Source organism: Porites lutea, chromosome 4 (assembly GCF_958299795.1).
Source record: "Porites lutea chromosome 4, jaPorLute2.1, whole genome shotgun sequence".
Taxonomy (NCBI): domain Eukaryota; kingdom Metazoa; phylum Cnidaria; class Anthozoa; order Scleractinia; family Poritidae; genus Porites; species Porites lutea.
Window position 1 is genome coordinate 6948281 of NC_133204.1, and position 17500 is coordinate 6965780.

The 17500-nt window shown below is 38.2% G+C and overlaps 2 protein-coding genes across 2 annotated transcripts in view; one reads left to right on the top strand and one right to left on the bottom strand.

Moving 5' to 3' along the window:
* Window positions 1-14720, bottom strand: part of LOC140935522 (DENN domain-containing protein 5B-like) — a 46756-nt gene extending 32036 nt beyond the window's left edge. The window contains exons 1-12 of the mRNA XM_073385078.1: window positions 14584-14720; window positions 12453-12562; window positions 10557-11256; window positions 8604-8791; window positions 7009-8020; window positions 6453-6533; window positions 5860-5926; window positions 4738-4819; window positions 4086-4127; window positions 2418-2525; window positions 1454-1603; window positions 404-515 (exon numbers count right to left, since the gene is read on the bottom strand). Of these exons, the coding sequence (XP_073241179.1) occupies window positions 404-515; window positions 1454-1603; window positions 2418-2525; window positions 4086-4127; window positions 4738-4819; window positions 5860-5926; window positions 6453-6533; window positions 7009-8020; window positions 8604-8791; window positions 10557-11256; window positions 12453-12562; window positions 14584-14677 (2746 nt within the window). The 5' untranslated portion in view covers window positions 14678-14720. The remainder of the gene's footprint in view (window positions 1-403; window positions 516-1453; window positions 1604-2417; window positions 2526-4085; window positions 4128-4737; window positions 4820-5859; window positions 5927-6452; window positions 6534-7008; window positions 8021-8603; window positions 8792-10556; window positions 11257-12452; window positions 12563-14583) is intronic.
* Window positions 14721-14779: 59 nt separating this feature from the next.
* LOC140935524 (pre-mRNA-processing factor 40 homolog B-like) overlaps window positions 14780-17500 on the top strand; it is a 28971-nt gene continuing 26250 nt past the window's right edge. Inside the window, exons 1-2 of the mRNA XM_073385080.1 lie at window positions 14780-14875; window positions 14958-15047. Coding sequence (XP_073241181.1) covers window positions 14873-14875; window positions 14958-15047 — 93 coding nt within the window. The 5' untranslated portion in view covers window positions 14780-14872. The remainder of the gene's footprint in view (window positions 14876-14957; window positions 15048-17500) is intronic.

A 17500-nucleotide genomic window follows, 5' to 3' on the forward strand; every position in this document is an offset into this window, starting at 1 on the left:
GGCAAGATGGTTTGGTGGCGAAATGGTTTGGTGGCAAGATGGTTTGGTGGCGAGATGGTTTGGTGGCGAAATGGTTTGGTGAAAAGATGGTTTGGTGGCAAGATGGTTTGGTGGCGAGATGGTTTGGTGGCAAGATGGTTTGGAGGCAAGATGGTTTGGTGGCGAGATGGTTTGGTGGCGAGATGGTTTGGTGGCGAAATCGTTTGGTGGCAAGATGGTTTGGTGGCGAAATGGTTTGGCGGCAAGATGGCTTGGTGGCAAGATGGTTTGGTGGCAAGATAGTTTGGTGGCGAGATGGTTTGGTGGCAAGATGGTTTGGTGGCAAGATGACCGTAAACCTTAAGACAGCACTGACTCAGTCTCACGCCAGTATATATACTTGAAGGGGCCGTCCCGTCATTACCTGCGAGGGGTGAGAGACTGTTGGTGTCCTGGCTGAATGTTGGGGCAACTTCTTCAACTTCTTCACATTCTCGCTGAAATGCTAACAAGTGCGACCACAACGCAGATTTACCCTTCACAAGAAAAAAAAAGAACCATAAACGCTTGTTAGTAATATTCGCGAAGACATAAAAATATTTTGACAAGACTAAATGAAACATCTTATGGGTAAAAAAAAGAGGATGACTTCTTTAGTATTGCCTTATTTATTGTAAGGAAAGCTTCATTTTACTTTTTTCACCAGAAAAGTTAACACAATTATTTTAATGAAGGAGGGTAAGCCCATCCCCGAACACAAAATGTTAAAACTTCAAACACTTGATAACTTGTTTCCTCCATTCTGACATATTCGCTAAAACTTCATCTCACAAAAATTAATTCTGACAACAAAAGCAATAATGTCATGTCAAAATCCTTCTGAAAAGGTATCATTTGAATGGTCAGCCCGATAACTCTTTTTGTTCACACAGTCAGAAGTTTAATAGAGCTTTACCGCCACCCGATTAGCTCAGTTGGAACAGCACCGGTCTGCCAAGCGGGAGGTCGTGGGTTCAAACAACGGCCGGACCAACAACCAAGGTCTTTAAAAAACTGGTGAGATCATGTTAATTTGTTGGCTGTGATTTGAGACCTTGTCTCAGTTCAGATGATCGCGTCATTGTTCGGTGACGTTAAGCCGTTGGCCTTGTCTCCTTCATTATTCTGTCATTGGTCAAATCGAAGGGGACGTAAAAGAACCCACACTACTGTTCGAAAAAAGTAGGGGAAGCTCTCTCGGTGGTGTGGTCTACCTTTCACGCATCACACATTATTCATATCATTGGCTATGGGTGGGTTACAGTAAGCTCATAGATGGATTGATAGCAGCTGCCATTGGCGCCCTTGTATGCTGAAGTCCGAGCTTTAATGTTGTCCTCTAATCCACGGCATTACACTACATTACAGTATACTACAGTGGTACTATTATTCTGGTAATGAAGGGGTATTCAGTAATAAGATGTATACACATTACCTCTCTTGTAGTTAATCCATGACTCCACACCCTTTCTAGCAGATCACATAAACTGGCAATCAGTGTATTTTCCTCTACTCCTGAAACATTAGCATCATGTCCAAGATCCACCGCTTCTTGTCCCATCTTTTGCACAAGAATCTTCTTCACCTGGTAGAAGAAACGAATGAAGTTAGGCCTTAAGTTTTCTTAGCTCCAGGTTAGCTTTACCGTCAAGCATTTTTTCAAAATAGGGTTAAGATCATGAGAAAAAATAAATAAATAAATAAATAAAAACTTCTTTCTATGCTCTTCGGGTAGACGGTTTCAGGTGAGGCAGAATGGCCAGCTCAGCAATAAAACCCGCTTCGGAAACAACTCCAAATTTCATTCATCAAATAACTCCGTACTTTTGGCATAGTTGAATCATCTTGTTGACCTTGATGGAACCAGGGTGATGCACGTACACATACGACGCAATTCAAAATGGCGCAGAAAATGCGGACCCCGAGTACCACAGGACAACCAAGTAACACAGGAATTCCAAGATTATGAATTGCGTTTTTCTAACGTAGAACGCAACGGGGACAATAACATGGTGTTTTTTCTTTCCAACCCACACATAATTCTTTAATGAAAGTAGTTGCTTCTAGAAAACAAAACATCGCACGGATAACTCTGTCAAGGACAAGCACCTCATCTCATGGTAACAACCATTACCTCTAGATGGTTTATGTCAATTCGGTGAGGCTTATCTTTAACAAGACAAACTTAAAGCAAGGGGAACACATACACCAACCCAGGGCCTGGCCAGTACCTCACGCATGCGCACAGCCATAACACCCGGACAGTTAAGTTTGTCTTAACTTTAACAAATGTGGGATCTTGACCTTTCTTCCATTCTCTGGGAGATGTCACATTTTGATAAGTTTCGTGATACCACCCCATTAAAAGATAGATCAAAAAGTCTAATAATAAAATCTACCTTTGTTTTGCATTCCTTGAGGAGTTTTTGAATAAATCCACTTTGTGTTGACTCTAGTGCCATGTCTCCAAGCTGAGAACTCTTCGCTTTTGACTCTTGCATGTATTTCTAAAGTTGAAGCAAACAAACAGGGCCAAGCTGTTCAAACGTTGGATAGCGCCATCCACCGGATAAATCACTATCCAGTGGATAAATGTTACGGAAACCAAGTTGCGTTATCTAGTGGATAGAGATTTATGCAGTGGATACCGCTATCCAGCTTTTGAACTACTGGAGCCTGAGCACTAGAGACCAGTCCAATTCACCCAGGTGAGTTTGCTTTCTATCCATTCTCTCTTTAACACAACATACCAGTCAAAGCTCCCATAACAGTACCCCCCCCGGATGTGGGGGGGTACTTGGGTTAATTTTTTGCTAGGTATGTGCCGCTGGCCTCTCAGAGCCCCTACCCCATACCCCTACCCTCTACTCTGTGGCCAATTAGAGACCCCATCTTAGTCACTTTTGGGCAAATATGTAATTTTTGCAATCCCAACTTAGTCACTTTCTATTTATGTATCTACTTTATCAATCCTTTGAATAAGTCATCATAAAATGAATTGACCCGTTTTTTAAATTGAATGAAGAACACTTTACTGTTCACCTGCAGCACAAACATTCTGGTACGTTTGCTAACCGTAAATGTGAAGGACTTTCTTAACCCAAAAATCCAAAAATGTACGACCCCATTCTAGTAACTCTTTTAAAAAAATACGACGCCATTATAATCAATCCAGTCGTGAAAATGCGACCCCATCCAGCGGCACATTCCCATTAGCCTCTTATAAGGAAGTACCCCCTCAGGAACAGGACCCCCTCTTAAAATAGTACTTGGACTCCATAACTAGAGATGATGTAAATTTGTAAACATCCACTAGCAACATAAGGCACCCACACTAATCGCTGTTATTGCCAAAAAAAAACACTTCTGTAGTATATCATTGTTGGTTTTATCGTCCTGTGATATACCGGTTGCAGCAAAAACACTACACTGTATACCAGGTGGACCGAAAACAATGTTGGTTTGTTGGTTTGTAGGTTTTAAAACATACGTGTATATGCATAAGGCACTTAGAACAAAAGCAATATTATAATTACAAGGGGAGGTAGGAGTAAAATGTTCAATCCAAGTTTAACGAATAAATTAATGACAATCGAGTGAGTGAATGACTGAGTGAGTGAGTGAGCAAGGGATTGAGTGCTATTGCAGTGCGTTCAAAAGCAAAGTGAAGTACCTCATGGAATGACTACATCATATCCATGAGCTAAAAATGAAGTTATGATGGCTTGAAAATGCTATGTTACATGTATTGAATTAAAATTCCCCTCATTAGTGCCGTAAAAAATTGTACAGCTGTATGGAGATCAGTGCAGAGAAGATGCATTTTGATCTAAGGGCTCTGTTATATTAAAGCTACGTCGGTTAGTGATTTATTTTTGAAACAAAAATATGAATGTGAAGTGTGACATGGTCATGAGCATTTCTTCTTTGTATTCAAAGAAGTTCAAAGAATAACTTTCAAATAAGAACATGATTGTTACTTGTGAAAGATTATGTTACCGGCTTAGACTTAACTGGTAAAAAACTCGGTGTATTGTTATACTAAAAGAAAAAAAAAGCCATAATACCTTGATGCTCGATGCTAGTTTATCTCTCATCTTCTTTCCGTCCTAAAATGATTGGAATCGAGACACAATTTATTAAACCTCATACTTTTTAACATTTCTTCTCCTTGGAATGTCCATGAATAACTTTCAAATGTCTTTAACAAGTACAAAACTCAGTTGTTAACTTGGGGATTGTTATCATTCACAGACAACCTATGGATAGTATAAGGTCACAACAAATGACAAGGTGACAATATAGATCACATAGTAGGGACCATGAAGTGTATTGACTTCCACCACACCTTTCTAATATCACTTCCTGTCACGCAATCAATAAAAGGGATATACGTTAAAAATCAGCATCAAAGCAGAGGAAAGATTAAGTTTGATTCAGCTGCCTTCTTTGAACTAAACTTCTCTCTGAGTTGAGCAAAAATTTATTTTTTTTTACATAAAAAAAATATTGGCAGGCATGACAGTGTCATTAAAATTCTATAAAGGTTTCTAATTCCCCAAATAACAACTGGTCACACAACTTTTATGTCACAAAAAAAAATGATCAAACAAATACAATACGTTCCACACTTTTCTTATTTTTAAAGAGTTCATCATGCTAAGAAATGGGAAAGGGGTGGATTGTTGTTACTTTTGTAGAAACATCAATGTTTCAAACCTGAGTTGTATTAAGGAATATGTGTTCTGACTGCTGTTGTTGGCGGCTCTTTTTCCTCCACTTTACTTTGGACTGATGGCCACTAATGCGGACAACATAATACTTAATCAGAAAAACTATGATTTGATTTCTTCAAAGACTTAAATGAAGCAATACCACTACCGAACTGTACTATTAGATACTTGTTAATTTAAAATCACTCTATGTCATGGGGGCACCCAAAGACTGTTTTCTATCACTTGAGGACGGCTAAAAATTTCTCGATGACCATTACATTCATGTACAATTTTCGAAGCTTATCTAATAAATTCCCTAAAATTGTCTGAAGTTTAATTTTTCACATTTTTCACCGCCCGGGTTAGACTATTTTTCGCACAAAAAAGGAAACCTACAATTTTGGGATTCAAAAATGTGACAGAGAGAGGAATCAGAAAAATTATCACTTTGGTCATACGTTAAATTGCATCCAGACTCAAGTTGCCCTAGGATGACCCAACCAATACAAATTTTATAGCCCCACTTAGAATACATTTCTAGAGATCTAAAAGTACTATGGATGGCCTAAAAAGTGCTTTCAATGTATTTAGGAGGAAATTGTCATAGGTGCCCCTGATGTCATAATATCATTTATCCTTAATACACATTTTTTAGTCCCTTGGTTTATATATCAAATTTACATCAAGGAAAATTGGGGGAGGGGACAAATAAGTGCCACACAGAAAAGTTCAAAAATTATGTTAACACATGTAAGTGCCACAGCCATTTGAGCACACATAGTAGTTTCTCCAGAGGACAAAATGGAGAGGGGTAACTCATTGAGAGGAAAGGGGGTGCCCATTCAGTGTCAACAAGAGCTTAGTAGTGACTTAACACGTGCTACGTCATTTTGTAAACAGAATTTTACTGGTACCAAGCTAAAAAAACATCAGTATGCATGTACTGAATTCATTTGATGGAATACAGTTGACTCTCTCTTAACGGACACCTCTATAAGACAAATTTGTAAAATGAGGAACCTAGACTTTATTTGACTCTCTTGAAGACGGGTATCTCTCAAAGATGGACACTACGTTTCACTCCCAAAGATGTCTGTCTTTTAGAGAGTTGACTGAATGCAAGTACCTTTTGGAATTGGGTCCATCAGATAACACCGAGGTATCCAAGGACATGAAATATCCACTGCTGGACACTGCAGAGAATAATAATTATAGTGTACAAGACACTTTAAACATTACAAACACCAGTGCAAAGAAACCTACAGATAAAGTTATTGAAATGATACCAGTATGGAATTTTCATGTTGCAGTGAAACCAGTAGTGGTATTGCAAAATGTCACCTGTTTTCTCAGGCAATCCAATTTGGAGTTTCAGTATTATTGTCATGTAAAGGAACGTAGCCAGCTGACATAAGGTTTGAGACCTTTCCTAGCTCTGAGTTTTATTCATTTCTTAGGAACGTACATCCTTCAGTCCTCCCATGATCCAGAATCAATTGCGCGGACATGTAATTTATTTATCTAACTTTTGAGCAAAATTCCATGGTGTGATTATTGTAGGTACTTGAACTTGACATTGGTCTCTTTTAGTGATAGGATTCATACCTGGAATAGCAGGTTTTTAGGAGAAATGTGACGTTTCACATTATTTTAAAACTTAAGTAATTTAGCAGATCACAAAATGTTAAAATAGAAATAGTGAGAAAGAGACCTTTTTACCTTTCTTTCCTGAAAGATTTAGCTGATGAGGCTGAGTTGCCATGTGATCCACAGAGTTTGAGCGTCGCAACAACACTTGTACTAAGTAAAAATTAATTAATAGACAGTAAACAAAAAAGATTTAACTTTAAGTACCCTGGACATTACAAAGAGTAATGATTTGTGTGTAACTGACATGGGTGTATTTCTGCCTGAGGTTCCATGCAAGAGCGACACCTTGATTTTTCGGCCATTTTTGAAAGTGTTTCAAAGTTTACTGAACTCTTGCTTGGGACTTTTGATTTATCAGACTTAAACACTGTTCTGTACTTTTTTTTCGCTAGTTTGTGCTTTATTTTTGAGAAATAAAGTATGCAAAAAATCCATCAGTGTGCTTTGAATTTCTTGGTCAAAACTGGAAACAAAAGAAACCGATCAAGTTCTTTGTTATTGTTGGTGGGGTTCTTTTCTCTTACGAACAAAATGTCCAGTGATGCAATGCAGAAAACCACCAAAAAGTGATGACTCTCCAATGCTTTGAACTGGCTAGAGTAACTCTTAAGCTCTGCCTACTTACCTGCATTCTTGAGGGTCATACATTTCTCATAAGATGGTGACCTAGTGATTCCAAGCCTTGACTTTAAACTCTCCACTCGCTGGTCAAACACTGCTAGCCTGGGGTCAAGATCCTCCCAAGTTCCCATTATTTTCATATCAATAAAGCTGGCAAACATTTGAGTTTCAGTGAATGGAGAAAGAAAAGGAAGAAACTGTGTCGGTTGATCAGAAAGAAAAGAAGCTTTGTCAAAGTTTTGCATTTGTTCCCTGTTTGAAGTCCAGTCTTCAAGATCTTGTTTTGGTTGAATCACAAATGATTCATACTCCAACAAAAGCTGAGTGAATCGATTTGCAAAGATCTCTCTGATAGCAGCGTTAAATTCATTCTCATGTTGTTGTCTGCGTGGAATTTCCTTTGCAACATCACCAAGAACAAAATCATTCTCATTGTCACTAAACTGTTGCAGCTGGGTGTCAGAGACAGACTTTTCCAAGTTTGAAGCAACAGTTGAAATTGGAGCTATAATTCCTGTTCTCTCTGCAATTGCCGCAATAGCTTGTAGTCTTGGATTTTTTGAAACATCCAAACTAGTAGAGGATTTAGACTTAGGTACCTTACAATCTGACCGCCTTACTTTTGTTTTCTGTGACCTCTTCGGTGATTCTTTATACTTAATTTTCCGAGCTTCTAAAGCAGGTGATTGTGAGCGTGGTGATCCAGAATTAGGTGAGCTAGAATGAGGTGATTGTGAACGAGGTGACCTTGACACAGGTGGAGATCCCGAATTACTACCAGTCTCGTAATCAGAACTTCCATTAAATGTGCAGTTCTGTGAAATTTCTAGGGAATTTTCCAAGCTGTTAGCTCCACTGCCAGGCATACTGATGTCACCATCACTTGGCAGACGAATATTAAATCTTTTAACAGCATCGTTTAGTTCTTCAATCAGCTCTTGTTCATCTGGAAATACTGGAAGATCCTCAGGTGTAGTCACTTTGCAATTTTCTATGTCTACCAAGCAAAGAGAGGCCTGTAAAATTAAAAAAGAAACATAAAATAAGGCTTTTCAGCAAACTCAAAAATCAAAAGTCATTGTTTTTTGGTGACTTCCCTTCAATGTTAATTAGCTGTAAATATATTTAATCTGAAAAAATATTTCACAGTGGAACTCCAGCCCTAAGCCAAGTTTTGGCAAGTTGATTTTGTACTTTAACTTTTTATCAATGTGTGGATGAAATCCTGTTATGTCCAAATTCAAAAGAAACCTCTTTGGTGAAAGTTCAGCATAGTGCATAGTTTGAGGTATCGAGGGTAAAATTATAAAGAAATGATCTAAGGGGAAACAAAAATTACTTCAACTTAGTGGTAGGTTTGAGTTAAAGAGGGATCGAGTTACTGAGGGTAAAGTTGCAGCGAATGTTCATGAGGAAAATCCAGGGGAATTGATTTTGGTTTGATTTAGTGCCAGTTCAAGTTACTGAAGGTTTGAGTTATGGAAAGTTGATTGTACTTATTTCTTAGAACTTTACAGAAAGAAATTTAAAATCACTAGTGGGTTTCCACTTAAACCACTATTAGGAGTAAATTTTTAACAAACAAATTAAATCAGTTACCTCTGATGGAAGAGCAAGGTTTGTTTTGTCCTCTTCTGATGCACAATAAATTCCTATTAAGAACGGAACTGGAGCATCAAGGAAGTGCGATAGAGCAGCAGGAAGAATTGGAACATAGACATGTTGCCAGATAAAGGGAAAAAGAACTGATGTTATACTCTCTGCCACCAACATGAACTTGTGAAAATCTGTAAATTAAAAGAAAGGAAACAAAAATAAATGCAGTCTGGATTTTTCACTATTGATTATTAATTTCATCAGATATTATTAAGATACTGCAAATGAAGGGTTGAAGTTCCACTTATTAATGTATGGCTGAAACTTTGATATTTTAACATAATTCATATACACTGCCAGTCAAACCTGTATTAAGTGGACCTGCATTAAGCAGTTACCCTCTATCAAGGGGATACTTTCTTAAGGCTAGGCCTGAAACTCACGTGAGCAGTCCCTTATTTACTGTAATACTGACCTGTGTTAAGTGGTTACCTCTATTAAGTGGCAGCGGCCACCTTTTCTGTTGTAACCAACGAGTTATTTGTTACCGTCTTTACCTCCATTTAATAGATACACAGGGGCGGATCCAGGATTTTTTTTAGGAGGGGGTGCACTCGTCTCTTGCTCTACTTCAACATCAATAAACCACATTGTTTTTTTTTTTTTGCAGAATACCAGTTGTATTAGAAAACCGCAGGTCATCTCAAGGGGGGGGGGGGGGGGGGGGGTGCGCACCCCCTGCACCCTCCCCCTAGATCCACCCCTGATACAATAGATACATCAGTGTGCATGGCATTCAGTGATCTTTTACTTCCTTTCTTTCAGCCAAGAAGAGGTAGAAACACTTTGAGGTCTACTTGAAATGTTGTGGATATTTCACTTAGTCACCGTCTGTATTTTCTTGAAAAACTACAGTTTGAACCTCTGCTAACAGCCACCTCTCTACATGTCAATAGCCACCTCTCTACAACAGCTAATTTTTTCTGTCCCGGCAGACAAAAAATCCATACATTGACTCTTATTCAAAACCTCTCTACAATGGCCACCTCTTTACAACGGCCACTTGCTTCCGTCCCAGAGGTGGACATTGTAGAGAGGTTCAACTGCATTAGGTTTGTTAAACCTGTACATCTATCAAACAGTGAACCTGCAGTATTAAGCGGTCATTTGGCAATTCCACAAGGGTGACTGCTAAATGCAGGACTGGTTTGACTGTATACAGTGGATTGTGTCATTGAGCTGGGAAGTCTGTAAGTTACATTCAGCTTATACATGAAGTGATGTGGCAATAGAGAAGAGAAGAGTTATGTCACAAAAATTCAAATTTGTGAAATTATGGGATTGGTTAGCATATTCAGAAAGAACAAGGTGATAAAAGCCCCCTTGTCAAAAACCATCCTGTTAGTGCAAATTGCTGGGTAGATATAAACACTGGCTTGCTCTGATGACTCCATACAAATCCTTGTAAAATTGGCTTGGATTGTAAGGTTAACGATCCAGGCCTATTTTAGAAGGATTTATATGGAGTCATTGGAGCATAACGTTGCTTATCTCCTCACCAATTTGCAACAACAGGCACAAGGTGCAAAGAAAGTCAGTTTTACGGAGTGCCATTCAGGTAAGCTGCAACTAGCATGTATAAGCCCAAGAGAAAAATGTTTTCAATGAGCAGCATTCATTACAGTTCTTCTGTGATAAAAATTTCCCCAAAAAATTCATTTACCCATCGCACAAGTTAACAACAGAATTCACTAGCCTGATAGCAAAGTGCACTAGTCCCGGGCTATTGGACACAATTCTTTTGCACACTGCAGGATGATTTTTGGAATTTATGTGAACATTTTTAATCTTGTTCTTTCTGGATATGCCATGCCAACCAATCCATAATTTCACAAATTTAGTTTTTGTGATGTCATCACTTCTTTTCGCTATCGAATCAGGCCACAGTGTACTTACCATTTGAAAGCAATAGAATTTGCTGTTCCAACAAAGTACATGTAAACAACTTGACAATGTTCTCAGTACCAAGCAACGTGAAAAACTCCTTGAATGAGTAATCAAATAATGGAAGTTCATTCATGCCAGGTCTTTGACAGGTGATGGTCAAATCATTGCAACTAAACCTCATTGTTTTTCCAGCTGGAGGTAGTGGAACCTCATACAAGAGATTATAAATATATGACTCCAAAGGTAAAGGTAACAATTTCTCATTCTGTGCAGCGTTATATATCTGCTCTAAGAAAAACTTTCCAGCGGAGATGAATGGCAGCGGCATGATAATGCAGATCGATTTGGAAACTAGAAGAGAATCTTTATTAACATTAAAAGTTCTCTTATTGGATATATTCAGCAACTCAGAACTTGTGTTTAGATGGTCACTATGGCTTAGTGTCTCCATGGAGCCAGCAATGTCTGTTGTTATAAATACTGGTGATTTAGAACGTGATCTTGATTTTACAATGGCTAATTCAGCTTCGTGCATTGCCTGCAAGGTGTCCATGGCTTTACAGATCTGAGGATCTTTAACGACTTCATAGAAATTAAGAGCACATCCATAAACCCTTGATCCATCCTCACGAGTGATGAGAAAAGAATGAAAACCAGGTTCATGTGGCTCTGATTCCTTTTTGAATGTTAATCCCTGAGGTAAACACAGCTGAAATAAATAAAACAGTATGTATCAATTTTCATATACATAGTACATGGATACTTGCATCCATCTACAATATTTTTATTTGGCCAGTCTGTAGGTTGAGTTTCTGTCACTTATATGTTAGTATAGAAGCATATTTCAAGCCAAGAAGACCCCAAGAGCTTTTTTATGCAGACATTCTAAAATAACTTGTCACACACAATCTTCCCAAGCAACCTCGTTCCCAGGGTTCTCTAATACCCATCCAGGGTTTGTTCTCTTTTGAGTTCTTCAAATTCCATGACTTTCCATGACTTTTTCCATCACCTTAGGTTTAGCTGTCACTTTCGAAAATTATCAAAACTTTACTTATTTACACATATTTTTTGACCTCAAACAGTTCAACAGAAACAAACTCTGGTATCCACCAAAATGGGTGTCGTTCACACTGTTTAATTACCCCTCTTTATCTTACATTGTCCTTGCTTTATCATCTGTACTAACTGATCTACCAAACAAAACTTCAATTTTCCATGACCTTCAAGGACCAAAAATTAAATTCCATGACTTTCCAGGCCTTGAAAATGAAATTCTTAAATTCCATAACTCCCCAGGTTTTCCATGACCTGTACGAACCCAGCCATCCCTACAGAGGGAGGGAGAGATAGAGAGACTGTCTCTTGATGGGTAGAAGAGAACCCTGGGAACCAGGTTGCTTCCCAAGGATAATCAGGTAAGGATATTGATATGGAGTCAGAACTTGTTTTGGTTATATATGGTAGCATTCAGAAGCAGGCTTAATTGGCCAGGAAATTGTACAACGTAACTAAACTGTCAAGCAAGCAGTTCTGAGACTTTTTCTCTGGAAGCCGGTTGTTAACCAGCTGAACACCCAGTTGGAATGGATATGACTGGCCTTCATCACCATCTATGAAACCCCATCTTAGAACAACTTTTCATCCTCTTAATGACAGTTCATTACTATGTTACTGCTACAATGGTGGAAGTATCATGCATTCTAAGTAATATACCCTGTTCCAGGAAATGTCTCAAGTATGCGTTGCTGCCTGTTTCTACAGTAGATCAGAAGGAGCTTTGAGCAGTACAAAAGTTTACATTAAAAAGGTATTACAATGTACTGTATGTCGGAGACCTTCACCCTACTCAGGATTAAAGTACAGCCCACAGTTAAAAAAATTATTTTTGCAAAATAAGCTTACCATACGGACAGCGTCCTCGTCAAAAGGATTCCATTCAACATTTGAAGGAAAATGCATTAAAACCTTGGCTTTAAAGGAACGTTCCAAGGGAGAGATATGCAAAGAATCACCTGGACAAACAAAGAATAATTTGCACAGGTTAAAAATGTAAGGGAGATTTATGATATGAGGTTTGTTGCTATAGATGTGCATTTTGGACAGATCCAGTGCCTCTTTTAACCCTTTCAAGTCCCAATAGTGACCAACATCAATTTTCTCCTGATAATATCTGTGCATTGTCAAGAGATACGGTTATGAGAATTGACATAATGATTACCAAAGAGAAAATGCCTGGATCTTTGAACAAATTCTCTCAACTCATTCTTTAATGAAACGTATGGAGACCAGTTTGGAGAATTTGTTTGTGGATATTGGGACTTAAAGGATTAAAGAGACCAATAATAATATTTCAAACATCATCCCAGTCCAGTTTAACCCTTTAAGCCCCAATATCCACATACAAATTCTCCAAACTGATCTCTATACATTTCCTTTAAGAATTAGTTAAGAGAATTTGATAAAAGATCAAAGCATTTTCTCTTGGGTGATCATTTTATTAATTCTCATATCCTAATCTCATGACAATGTATGGATGTCGTTAGGAGAAATTTGCTGTTGGTCACTATTGGGACTTAAAGGGTTAATTCATTCCTTACTGTCAATGATACACATTAGCCAGACTGGACTAAAAATAATGTTAGAGATTTTATTTTGTGAGCAGAAACTGAAAGCACACAATAGGTCTGACCCTGAGAAATAGAAAAGAAGAATATAAGCAGTCAAGAACCCATTGCCAGGCTGTCAGTATAAGATTGGTCAGCTGCCAAGCTACATGTACATGTATACCTGCATGAGTTGTCCATGCAAATCTATGGATGACTGTGCAAGTTTCACTGAAACTTTCACTGTCTGGGTAAGATCAACTGTGGTATATAGATTTCATTTAAAAAAAAAAAAATTCATACAAGGACACTCTTCCATGATTTATCTCACTGAGGCAACTTAATCACAGCACAAAGTAAAGTTTCAATGTATAAAGCAACGAGTCACCCTGGCAGACTTGAAAAAGGGTATTGAAGCCAATATTCAAGAATAATTATTCAAAGAGGAATATCACAAGTAACATCTACTTTCAACTTTTTGACAGAATTGTCTCTACATAGTTCCACTTAATGATTTAAAAACTTTAGCTCAACTGTAGAATATTTAACCTCTTATTTCCATTTCTCACTCTTAAAATCGTAATCAATAAAAAGAGAGCACACTTCAGTGTATTACTCTTCAAAACGGCTAGAGATAATAATGTAAACAAGAGGTTTAGGAATTTTCTTCTGGTAACACTGCAAAGCCTCTAAGATGATAAATAATTCCTACACCTACTTTAATAAAATTTTGAACATTTGAACACACAGGCACAAAAAAATATGTTTAACGACGACATCCATGCATGTGATACTAAAAAAAGATAAATAACATGTCGTCGCCACGATATAATCACCAAACATATTATCACTACCATCCCCCACAGGAGAATTATCTTAAGGGGAAACCAGGATCGAAAACATCGCAAGATAAAATGATGATGCTATAAAAGGTAAGCAGTAACCACATCGTTCAGCTGTGCATGATTTCTGGCGTAAGCTGGTTGGAATTTTTTTCCAATTTACTGCGGGATGCATTTAGTCTTTAATTTAGCTAATTTTTGCTTTACAAAAATTGCAGTCAGTCCCTTTTTGGTAATAAATTTTTGAAGACTCTAAACAGTTCATTCATAGCAGTAAAATATAAGCGGATCGAAGCACAAAACACTTCAACTGACTGCTGTCTAATGGCGAAAACTGGCAATTGGTGGAAGATTATCCGAGAACAGTAAAAAAACTTGAACATTTAATTCTCCATGACAAGGTCTCTTAATTGGAAAAGCCTACCCACATTTCGTACCTTAAATATTAGCGAGATTCGACGGTCTAAATTAACGCTTAATGCATTAGAAAAAAACAAAAACAATAGCCCTAAACTGAAATCGCGCACATCTGCCTCGTCAACGACATGGATTCCCGGGTCCTGCGAATACTATTATTTTCTCACAAACCTGACAACTGATCAGCTTCAAGCCCGGTTACAAGGTCTAAGCCACTAACTGCAAAGTAGTCTGCAAATCGCTGGCCGGCGCTTGAGGACGACATCTTGGTTAGGCAAAATAAAATTTTACTCAAGGAAAATTGAACTTGGAGAAGATGCCATCCCAGATGTATGTGGCTGAGCTCGTTAAGCATACATGAAGTACAAAATTTTCAACACCGCGACGCTTTGACTTATGGGATACTACATGCGACTTGGAGAAACCTTTTGAACATTAGTAGAAGAATAATCGCCGTAAAATGGTATGGTTTGCACTCTTTTAGTCGTAATGCACCAAGCGAACGACACATCATGATTCAACACTCATCTGCATTTCTTTTTCAGGCGTCAGGAGGTTATCCTCCGTCCTCAGGAAGCGGTCAGGGTTATTCAAGTAACCCACCACCTGTCATGATGGCGCCCACAGGCTACGCGGTAAAACTATATTCTATTCCTTTAAAGTCAAGCCTTCTTTATTACAAAATATCGTTGGGTTTGGGTAAGCGTGAGGGTTGAGTTAAGAATTGAAGAGATTGGTTGTGGTATCCTGTGGTACGTTGACATGATGGCATGAGATGCATTTTAACTCGTCCATGCTGCAAAACCTAAGCCTATCTAATTAAGCTAAAGGCTTTCTTACTATAGTTTCGATTTTAAAATTCTGCACTCTTTTCTTGCAAACACATCTCTTAGTGTTTTGGTGAATGAAACATCTGTAAAAGGAAACAAGCTTTCCTTATTCAATTATTATATATGTCTGAAAAAAGTAGCACCTAGCTGATCAAGTTACTGTAGTGTACGAATGTCCCAAGGCATATGTGGCCAGGTTGTAAGATGCACTGGACGAGCATATGAGTGGTTGAAAAGATGATAAGTTGTGATATGGCAATATAGTTCTCCCGGGGTGTTCTTGTATATATTTTCGCTCCAAAAAATACACTAGACACTGATCCTCTACAACCCCTCCTGGAATATACTCAGTTGTAAGGTACCCTAGAAAAAGGAAACATTCAGCAAAACATGTGCTATTTTCCTGTATAACATCCCATTTTTGATCGTATGTAAACCAACTTCAACAATCGAACCTAATGGAACTCAATCAAATTCTGATTGGGTTCGATTAATAAAATTTTTTTGGGAGAGTTTAAGTGTGTTTGATGACCAAACTTAATCATACCCAATTGTTCAATTAAGGTCAATTAATAAAAAGTTCGATTTGGTTTGAGTGGTTACGTCAGCTATGAACTTGAGTCCTGATGAAAGTTAACATGTACTCTAGATATCAGAGTTTTTCCTTTTGTGCAGTGGGGATACATTGTACGTTGATGCTGTCAGGCCAGCACATTTTCAGCCAAAGGCCTAAAGTCACAAGCGGGAAAGCCCAAGAAAAATTCTAGTATGAATTCCAATTTATCTTGTCTGTTGAACTTTGAGCTTTTCCATTTTTGATTACATTATTTTGAAAAAATCAGATTGGACATCTCCAACTATAGTATTCCTTTGTTGATAAAAACATAATTATATCAGTAAAATCATGTTCTAAACATAATAAGTAAGTCGAAAATTGAAAAATACATTGAATGCGATAAAAATAATACAAGGTTAGATTTGCAAAATATAAATATATAGATTTATCCAGGGCTTAAAGCAACGCTCTCTTTAATATACTTCTAGTTTACCCCCCCCCCCCCCCCCAAATATATAATTTCATGTAATGCTAAGGACAACGGAAACAATGATGGCAAAAAAAATCAATAGGTCTAATTAGCAATAAACACTTTTGCAAATGCTGCAGACAGTTTTGTACATTCCTTTACCATTGTTTTGCATGACTACAATGTGAAACTTCCTAGTTACATGTTTTATGGCCCATTTTGACAGCTATCAATTGACTAGACTTGCTACAAGTCAACCTCTTGGCGAGCGGAGCGAGCCTCTTTAGGTCGCGAAGCGGCCAACCGAGCATTCAAGTTGCGAGAGGTCGACTTGTATCGCTTGAGGGATTTACATTTGCGTTTCCCGCCAAACATGGGGAGTTGCGTGACTGGCCTTTGGGGTTTCAGGTTGCATTTGCTAGTCCTAAACTTCATTAGCGGAATGTAGTATTTCCACTCCAACAAAAACAATCGAAGGGGTGTGCCGTTGTCTGACATCAAAAGAGCAAATTTAAGTACTTTGTGTTAAAGTTCTCACAAACAAAGATTTCAAGTCAATGAAATGGAAATGTGCACTTCAGATCTTGATACCGGTGAGTAAAAAAAATCACAGCAAAGAACTGAAAGAGCCCTTTTTGTAGCGCATGATGTTTTTCCTAATCGACCAACAGTTTGATCGCGGCGCTGCTATGCAGCGATGCAACAATAAGTGGATTTCGGGAATTTTCATGAGGAAGCGAGTACTCTAGTTTCTCTTCAGATTTCAAAATATCCTCTGGCTGTTTTAGCAATCATCTGCGCGATCCTATGCAACCAGAATTGCGTTTTGAGACCTGACCTTTGAGCAATCAGTAGAACAATCACCAAGATGATGGCATTGCAACCCTCGCCAAAATGGTCAAAAGTGATGAAGCCGGCTCAAAAGTCAGACTTTGCCCAGGTCCAGTTAAAGCAGACACATCATGTACATATTAAGCTTTGATTGTTTCCTCTGTCCATTGCCACGAGAGTATTTGCTTTCGCAATGGACAAGTCAGGTTTTAATGCGCTTAATTATCTGTGAGTGACAACTTTATCCTTAAGGGTCCCAAAGAGCTACTTTGATTGGTCTAAGCGCAGTGACCCATTTTTGGGTCGCTAAAACTGGTGCCAATCAAGTAAGAAAAGTCCTTCATCCCACACCATATTAAAAGTGACGAAGGACTTTTTTGAAAGTCTATCAATAATTGACCT